A 9,828-nucleotide genomic window follows, 5' to 3' on the forward strand; every position below is an offset into this window, starting at 1 on the left:
CTCATAGTTTACAGCGGAAAGCGCCATTAACTAACAGATCTCGCCAACCTTTGTGGTTTCTTGCACTTAGCTGCTGACACAGGGTACACTGGCAACCACCTCACAACAATCTAACAAAGTCAACACACCACAACGGACATACGGCCGAACTCTTGTTGTGGGTTACCTTCAGGCTGAAAATGAGTATATTATCGGCTTTGTGGTTTGGCAAGAGGTAGCTATCTACTCCCATGTGTTGGGGATCAGGCGTGGTCAGTAGGTTTGATGCTAGTCGAGTTTGACAGGAGACCTGGGGTGGAGACAGGTTACTGTGTTTAACACAAAGTCGTATATCAAACAACAATGACAGTGGCAGGTGTGATACGATTTGCACTGGAACAAATCACAATCGCATTCATGCCATTGGCCGTCTTGGAAGAGAGTCCGAAAGGCACAATAAAGTAAGCGTCGACTCGTCTTACCAACGTCTCTTGGTATACAGCAACTTTGGTTTACATCATCATATGAAGGAGTACAAGTCAAAATCTTCCACAAGACACAATCCTAGACTATCAACGACGTCGTCTCACATGACCGATATCCCAACTTCTGAAATCAGAGCACGTCCGTCGAGTCCTGTCAGTCAAAGTCGCCAAGCATAACACCTTAGGTGATTGGATATTGTTGAACCAGCTCAGGGGCACCTATCAGTCCTGGGGTACAGTTGGCTCGAATCAATGTACTGTACTTTCTCCAAAGGACCACGGGTTGCGCAATGACTCCCTGGTAACCAGAACATTGGCAAGATGCTTGTGCGACCCCCTGCCGGTGTCCTGACATGCGGGGAGCAGAGAAGCATTGCTGCCGGGAACATTCCGCCCATGGTTACGGCTAAACATCAAACAAATCTAAATCATTACACTGGCTAAACAAACGTTTCTGGAGTTTCTGACACGTCAATGACAAGACCGAATACTGATTTAGAAAGCTGGCAGTTTGTGGGGAACATCTGTTTCACCTCTGGCACGTGATTTGGAGGCGATGATCCTCACATCCTTGCCCCAGCGCGATCCCGCAATGCACCACACAGAGTCAACAGAAAAGGTCTTCAAGTGAAGCAACAGCCAAGAATAAACTCACTGAAAATGCAGAAACGACTTGGGCAGGTAGTCAAGACCCGGCAACCCATCATATTCGTCGTACGTCCGAGACAGAAATTTGGGGAGGGTGTAGTCGTGAATGGGTCGTGATGTGAATCGCAGGGGACTCGCGATCGATCGTATCACAGTCGTGGGGACGTGCGGTTTGGCTGTGGTGGCATTGACCTACTTTCTTACCACAGTTGCGTGCAACATACGTGTGCGCAATCTACCTCACCGTCTGACACGACACACAACCTCACTCATGATCAGAGTCGTTCGATAAAAACGTCAGGGGTTTTATCATGGATGAATTTCTATTAATTTGGTAATGTCACCGTAGCATCTATTTTTATCCCGACATTTTATGTACTGTCACCATCGGCTCCAAGTTCGTACTTATGTGATTTACTCCTCAGCGTCAGCAAGACGTCTGGGTGCCGTCTGGGCCCGCACAGAAGGGACAGATAAGGATGTGGTTTGAACTTTAAAACTATGGTGCGACGCTCGATGAAAGATAGGCAGGGTGTCGCCACATCGGCCCTGATTCCAACTAAAAATATTCCACTTGAGACCTTGAGTCTCTCTAATTGATCCTGCAGCTATGCCTAACGTGTCCGTGCAGACCTCCACTTATCTGTTCTAGTCACGAACCTTTGATCATCGCGCTTGTTTAGACTCGCAGGCTTTCCACTCAATCTCCCTTTAAAGTAGATATTTATTTTCCTTGTCATGTTCCCTAACACGTTAATACATAATTGACAAGGTTACCCATTGTGTCGTACAGGTACATTTATCTACGTGAATGTCCCCGTGGTAGCTGCGGTAGAAAACGCGTGGGTTTTTGGCCTCATCATTGACAGATTTTACACTCGTCTACAGATCATCTGTCAGATTCAGCTATCTAAAAAAAAAGGTATGAATTTGTCGTCTTTTTTAAACATTATACACCCAACCTCGGGATTCTACAGCTAACTGAACTGTTGGAAACGTGTCCAACCTGGCTAGACTCGTCATTCCGCACAATTGTCCGTGATGTTGCCCTACTCGTGGGGACGAGACCCAGCTGCGGGGGTCAGACACGCCGACGCCACCATGCGGCTGGCCGAGGTGAGGGGACGATGCAGCAGACACGCCCAGGGACGTCCAGTCACTGTCTTCAAGCAGATGTATGAAGGCGTCCAGTGGAAAGAAGTGCCGTACAGAAAGGTGTACAACAGACGTACAATCGCTCAAAACAAGCCGTACCTGATCTGTTTGGAGATGAGTCGACCCGAAGAATGCTACTGCGTCGGGATAGTACAGCTTGCTTACCAAATATAAAGTTTACACAACACCATCAAACTACAGAATAGTCGGACCTATAGCCGGAATTCACGCATAGAAGGCTTTGGGTGAAAACCTGAGTGAACATAAGCCCCATATCAGTCATTGACAGGGGTAAGGCAGGCGACAAGTAAGAGTAATTGTTGAACTTAAAATAGCCAAAGTCAACTTGACGTTAACGGAAGATGTTTATTTGAATCACTGAAAGGGGAGATGTTGGTGCCAACAAATACCAGCGGACGTTTTTATATGACATGAGCTATCCCTGTCTTCGAGAAACATAAAGCTACATACAATAATAAATTCTAAACTTATTTTTGCAGATTTTCTGATGGTGGTTGAGGCGGAGACAGGGAGAGGAAGCCGGCCCACGATGTCTGGCGCCCGACTGAAGACACGTATGCAGACGGAGGGCATGCAGGAGGGTCCCGGCTGGGACGATGAAGACAGCGACGCAGAGACCAGTGGAGACGACCCGGATCGGCCGCAGCCGCCGGCAGTCAAGCCTGACTTCGACCGAGGTGGCCGTGAGTCTGCCCGGCGGGTGAGCTGCTGCGACTTCGGGCGGCTGGCTGGGAGCGGGGGCTACCACTGCAACCCCGACTTCTACAAGCCGCAGGTGTGGTTCCGTCTCCGAAATCAGCTGCAGTTTAAGATGAAGCAGAGGATGGCGGCAAAGCGGGGCCGCAAGAGCTCTCCGCTGATCTCGCAGTTCAGAAAGTGCATGAATGGAAAGAGGATGGCAAAGAACGCCTTCCACAAGTGCTGTAAGGATACACACATGGAGGCTATGCTGGCCCAAAAGTACAAGATTAACTGGTACATCTGACGACGGAACAGAGTGTTTCAATGTCGTCCGATCTGAGGACATGGAGGCGGTCATGTTACAACGCAGGTGAAAGTCGAAATGACTTATGGGGAAGAGAGCAAACAAAGAGCATGTCGGACACGGCAAAACAAATGGACTTGAAGAATGAAGAGGTGTGAACAGCAAGTCAAACAGCGAAGAAAGTTTCAGAAGACTCCTACTATAGGGCTATATAAGCAGCACTATGTGCATAGAAAGCGGCAGATTGATTGAAAAACTCGCTGCATCTTAAAGAAAAAAATGAAGTAAGTAGTAGGATAGTAGTTCGGAATGAACGGGCATGATTGCTTGGACGAGGAAAGAAATATAGTCTGATACAGACATATAATGTCGCCTGTACATCTGTAAAGGGTGTCAAAAGGATATCTATTTTTTTAGTTCCAGAAGTGTATGAACAGTATATTGTATAGAGCTTCATGGAAAGAGCTTTGACAAATCTGTGACGGGTATGTTTATGTAGGGAGCTCAGGATAAACGTGTGCAACCTGAATACTAACATTCCTACCGGTACAACTCATCTCACTAATGTTCTCTCAGACTGTGGAGTCTTTAACTTTAAACTTGACTTGTCTACAGCTGGTTTAGTTGGGGAGAAGGACATGCACAGACTTGAAGTCAAGAAATTGTGAATTTTGAATGATAAATTACATATTCTGGATCTTGTTTGGTACATTTTGTACAAGGTTTTGTTTTGTCAACACATTGACCGAGCAAAGGCAGGAGGGCCCCCTAAATGCCGACTGCGCAGGTCTCCCACTATTGTCTGTGACTAGGTCCGGCCTTAAGAAGAAGCTGAAGTTCTGTGTTGTTCTGATGGAAAGTGTTTACGTGTTTATGTTCTCAGGGAGGTTTGCCCAGGCATTCCAACCTTTCTGTCATACGATATTCTTGCAAGGTTTGTTGTTCTTGACGCGTGAAACTGACTCCGAGGCATTGGTATTAATTGGCCATGAAGCGAAAGACCAGTGACATGTGAAGTTAAAGTAAAAGTTAACAGTGTTTGGAGAGCAATCTCCAAGCAGATCTTTTGGTGGGACTAAGACAGTATCGAGTTGGCCAGGCTGTATCCATGGGGAAATAGATGCAGGATGGCCAATTTGATACTGTCCCACCGAAAGATCTGCTTGGAGATTATTTGGAGAGATCACAATACGTATATATTTGGAGAGATCACAATACGTATGTACACATATATACTAGAAACGGATGTTTTTCTTCTGACATTGAACACCCATGTATACATTTATGTGTACTTCAGTCTTGGGAAGCCAGTGAGTGACACTTGGCGTGGTCCTAGCTAAATAGGTCGGTAAAGCAGAAATGCCAAAACATGAAGACTAGCTATAGGCGGAAATCTATGCGCATCTATTGCATATTAATTCTCATAACTCTGTTTAGGTTGCAAAAGTTGGTCAAGGAGGAGTGTATCATTTCTCGCAAGCTAAGTCAGTTTTTTTTAGAGCAAATTGTATAGCATCTGTTACAGATGTTGATTTATTTGTACAACACATACAAAGATATCTTTAGCTCGTCTTAACGGCTGAGTATAGATTTATGTGTGAAGTGAACTGTCAGAGTCAAGAAACCGACAAGTGGGAAGGGCAACTATCGGGTGATAGATATTTGACTCCTTATCTAAATGATAAAATTCTCACATCTGTTGTGTTTGGATGATGGAAAAGTTTGAGTAGAAAATTGATCGGTGAAAAGTATGATGTACGGAAAGGGCTGTTTAATAAAAATGACATCCAATCATATACTCGAGCATGTCTTTGTCAACACGTATATACACGGTGCGTAATCTATGGGTATTTTAGATGTAATGTAGCTACATTGGTCTATCATGGAACATGTGAGAAATGTGTACCTGTTGTGCCCAATCTGCCCACACCTGTGAGATGAACCCTCCATATTTACATTTTGTATGTCTACTCCACCTCTGTAATGTACCCTCCAAACCTACAGTAGGTGTGCCCTCCACCTCTGAGGCCCTCCACCTCTAACCTACACTGCAGGTTTACCCTTCTCTGTGGTCTACGCCGATGTTCCACTCTCCTATGGGGTGCACGCCAAAGTACACTGCCCCTCTGGGATGTACCCTGATGTACCCTCAGCCTCTGGGGTGTATATGCACGTATCCTATAATGTGCGGAAAGGTTAAACCCACGAACACGTGCCTCGCATCACAGTTGGATATGATCACATTGATAAGGCTTTCGGAGGCATTCATCTATGCTGGTATTTACACAGTAGATCATACTAGATGGGTAAGAACAAAGGGAAGCAAAGATTCACCTGTGCTGACGATCCTCGCGCCACGCCTGAGAACAAAGGCAGGTATTGTGTCGGGGGAAGCGGTAGAGGTGAAGTGAATGGGGAAGACGACGTCGTCGCCGCGACCCGCTGGCGACGCCACACAAACACCGGCGCACTGCTGTCAGCAGCCGGCGGATTTACCGCCTGGTTAGAGCAACACGCGCGGCTTAGGGTTCGACTGGCCCATTATGGGGGAAAGAGTGTTCAATTTCATAAACGGATTTGTGACCACACCACAAGTAAAAAGCATACACCTGTCATTGCAAATCTAGGGGTTCTGTGTACATGTGCACACGAGTTCGTGTGGGGGTGTGGCCATCGTCGAGTCCACGTGGCGGCACGGTCCTATCGACGTCCGTAGAACTGAATAGAATTAAGTTGTAAATCTTAATTATCCAGTTTTGTAATGATAGGCGATAAATTCGACTTTTAAGGTATTGACTGGAATCACCGGTGACACGGCGCTGCCCAGGGAATACAGTTCCCTATCGTATCAAGGCTGACCCGACCCCGGGAGCTAAACGATTTTGCCAGTCCTCTGAAGTCAGTTCAACCAGAACACTAAAGGCCGATAATATATACAGTACAATGTCGTGAACCTTCGCCAATCTACCGCCTATCCATTCCGGGACCCGGCTGGAAACGCACATGGCAAGTGGTCGGCATGTAGTGATGACTCGCATGCGTTTTATCACTTTTACTCTTGCCAACTCTGGTAGGTAAAAGACATGATAAGGTTCCAGCACCAATACGTTCACGTTCTGTGTCTAACGTTCCGTTATCTTAATTACTTCCAACACTGTTGTGCAGACGTTTGTGACTGGAGACCCCTTCAATGTTCGCCGCACGGGTCGTGTGTCCACAACCTTGTACATTCCATTGCGGGCCAAGTCGGACGCTAACAGGTCTTCTTCAGTGACCACAATCTGTCACTTGTTCAAGGTAGAGGTCAGGGGCGGTTAGGGTGGTCAAGGCTAGTCCCAGTCTCGTCAGCTGGAATCAATACGCCTAACTTTTACAACCGGACACCCTTCAGGACAACAGATCCCGAGCGGCACGTGGCTGTCACGCCGGATGCGCTCTTCAGTCAGTCTTCCTTAGCGGGAAAGTAATACAATACATTCAACATTCTACAGAACTGTCGGGAAAGTGTACAGGTCTACATTAACGTAGGCGGTGCCTGACGACGCTGGGCACACAGCCAAGGTCCCCAGATATTTCCCGGAGAATTTTGTTATCGTCTTGTTGAATGTAGGCAACCCTAAGTATTGCTCCAATGCTCCGGAGGTACAGTGTTCATCTCCGAAATAAACAGTTTAGAGACGGGCGCTGTCCAGCACGACCGGCGTATGTCATGCCCGTAGCCAGGATCTTGAATGGGGGGGTTCTTCCCACTGCTTGAGGGGACCTCGAGCGCCGTAGGCGCGAGGTTCCTAGGGGGGTCCGGGGGTATGCTCCCCCGGAAAATTTTGAAAAATGAACCTTCTAAAATGGCATTTCGTGCATTTTTGAGAGGATTTCCAAGAAAAAAATCAGAGATAAATTTTTATTCAATGACAAAAGGAGCAGTTTTTCTACGATTCCAGTCCATCTTTTAAAGAACAATCTTGGACCTTTACATAAAATGTGGACCAAAAAGTGGACCTTTACATAAAATGTGGACCAAAATGTGGACCTTTACATAAAAAGTGGACCAAAAAGTGGACCTTTGAGCCTTGTGGGGGGGTTCTTCCGAACCCCCGAACCCCCCCTGGCTACGGGCATGCATGTGCACTGTTAAGCCGGCGTCACACTGTCAACGACCTTCGGTCGAATTTCTTGATCGCCAGAGTCTCAAAATGTAGTCGTCAATATTAGTGAAATCAAAAGATGTATTGCAATATTAGTTATGAGGTAATGGCCTGGCATGGTAATCAGGACTACCTCCCTCTGACCGGGACGTATCGTTTTCGTTTTGAAAATATTTAGGATATCGGGCGCGCGTTGACACGATGCTACACGACAAGCAATTAAGCAGGTTGCAGAGGAAGTGTCGTCTCGTACCTTTTGTTTATTTAGTGTTCCTTATCTGAAACACGACCCTGGGTACGAGAAGGAACATCGCTCGGCCATCAGACTCTATGGGCCCAACAAAGGCGCCTTCAGCTGGCGGCGGTCCAGCGGCCCGGGCACGTGCCATCACTCATCTAAAGTAAACGTTTAACTGCTTTGCAGAGGATCAAGATCTGGTAGATAGGACACTCCTTGATGGTACACTGCGGCTTGGTTCCTGTTTACTCTAGTGTTCTACTTACCTTCGTTTACAGGTCAGACAAGGGTCATCGACTAATCGGGAGGCGTGCTCGTCGGAATGAAGTATCGATGAGGACATAATTAAAGTACCGTGCATTCTATTATCATTACCAAACCTGTACTTTATCACTAAAATGATGTGGTCTCCATCCTTACGAAATGAAATCCGAGAAAATCCTACTGCAACAGGTGAGGGAATAGACTGCAAAGTCAGCAAGAGGAGACCAGCGACATGGCTGTCATTGATGTTGCTTGCAAGGTGCACGCAAGACGCCATTCTGACGCCAAGAAGCAAACTTTAATACGCCTGCATGTAGGTAGCTCCTGAACATTCAGGGTCGCAAGTCTAGACATGACTGCGTCAACATTGCGAGTTACCATGACCTCAGAAATCCCTGCATAGAATTGTAGGACTTTGTTTTGAATACACGAAGGAGAAAATTCGTCTTCAGAGTTCAGACACAAGAAGGTCTAGATCTAGATATATTTGTTTTACGACAACACTATCTCAGAAGTACAGAATGTGTTTCTTTTAGGTCATCCCTCTTGGTATTTTGGTAAACTACAAACATGAATGAAAGATTTAAACGCCAATCGCCTCTTTTTTATTTCAGACGATGAACTAATGACTAACACCGTGGTTACAACAAAGGAACAGGTTCTAAACGAGCCGATGTGTTTTTGGAAGTCCCAATTTGGACCACAAAATGCACGTCTTTCATCAACAATATCCCTTTTGAGAACGGGATTTAGGATTCTAAGCTGTTCGGCTTGGCTGCCTCCCTTGTTACGTGTTATGGTTAGAGGCGCCAAGGTCTTGCAGCTACGCCAAGTCGACATACGATGCTGGTCTTTAACTGCTATATCCAGCGCGTGTCGGCCGGGGGGAGTTCATGTTTGTGACACCACTGAGACTGATGGATTCACGTAATCAGTGCTGACCTTGTCGGGGCAGGAAAACATCGCTTGCTAGAATTACCTACCAAGGTTAAAGTCCAGGGCATTTTTCATACGGTGGCAGATACCTACTATTGCACGGAATGAACGTTTTACTCGCCCAAGATGTGCCCTTGGCCTCTTGTCCGGATTTAGCATCTCTCTCTTAGCTTGATGACGTAGTTTGCTGACCTCGGCCAACCGTTAGTATACAATGTTACAGAAACATGTAACCATAGGATCCGGAACATTGGGGGCGAGGATTCTATAAGTTAGGAAGTTGGTATACAGGTGAACCTCGGTGTGTTATTCTTCCCTGGCGGCTAAAATAACATAAACGTCATTTAGGTCTCATTGGGCCTGGCTAGTTTTCTCCGATGAAGAACCGCAACCAGAAACTTGGTCCAGAACAATCGCTGTGTGAAAAACGGGTCAGCCAGGAGGCGTCCCGATGGCTATCGAACAGTCATCACTCAGACAAGCTCCAGAAACACCTGAAGTGGACAGTCGGCTTCCGTCCTATTGTCGGGCCGGAGGCGGGTGATGGAGTGATACCGGTACTTGGCTTGGCTGGAGCACCGCATGGCGCCCGCAGTGGTCACCAGAGCAGCGAGGCCGAGTGCCCATACCGGTAGTCATCCGCACTTCTGTGGTCATTTGTCAGTCTCCGATATAGAATCAATACTGATGCACAATACGTGACTTTCATCCTAAATTGGCATTGTAGCAGTAAGCGTCACCTATTGGGTAACTTATCCTACCCCAACAACAATCTACATGTGGTGTTTTGCTCACCGTGCAAAGCGACTTCTTGCATCCCATCCCATGATGCATCACGCGGATCAAAACTCTGGTAACTTTCGGCCGTGAAGTCTCGACCCTTTCCTCTCCACACCACACAAACTCTTCTTAAAATATGTCACTGGTGCGTCAGTAAAGATTGCATACCCCATTAAACGTCTGCTGATTTTC

General features: G+C 46.8%; 1 protein-coding gene across 1 annotated transcript in view; it reads left to right on the forward strand.

Annotated features, from left to right (window-relative positions):
• The window catches only part of LOC109485529, a 6,478-nt gene extending 1,327 nt beyond the window's left edge, over window positions 1-5,151 (forward strand). The window contains exon 2 of the mRNA XM_019789222.1: window positions 2,768-5,151. Within this exon, the coding sequence (XP_019644781.1) occupies window positions 2,768-3,273 (506 nt within the window). The 3' untranslated portion in view covers window positions 3,274-5,151. The remainder of the gene's footprint in view (window positions 1-2,767) is intronic.
• Window positions 5,152-9,828: the final 4,677 nt, after the last annotated feature.

The sequence above is a fragment of the Branchiostoma belcheri genome, unplaced genomic scaffold, assembly GCF_001625305.1.
Source record: "Branchiostoma belcheri isolate BF01 breed outbred unplaced genomic scaffold, Haploidv18h27 scaffold11, whole genome shotgun sequence".
In the NCBI taxonomy this organism is placed as follows: domain Eukaryota; kingdom Metazoa; phylum Chordata; class Leptocardii; order Amphioxiformes; family Branchiostomatidae; genus Branchiostoma; species Branchiostoma belcheri.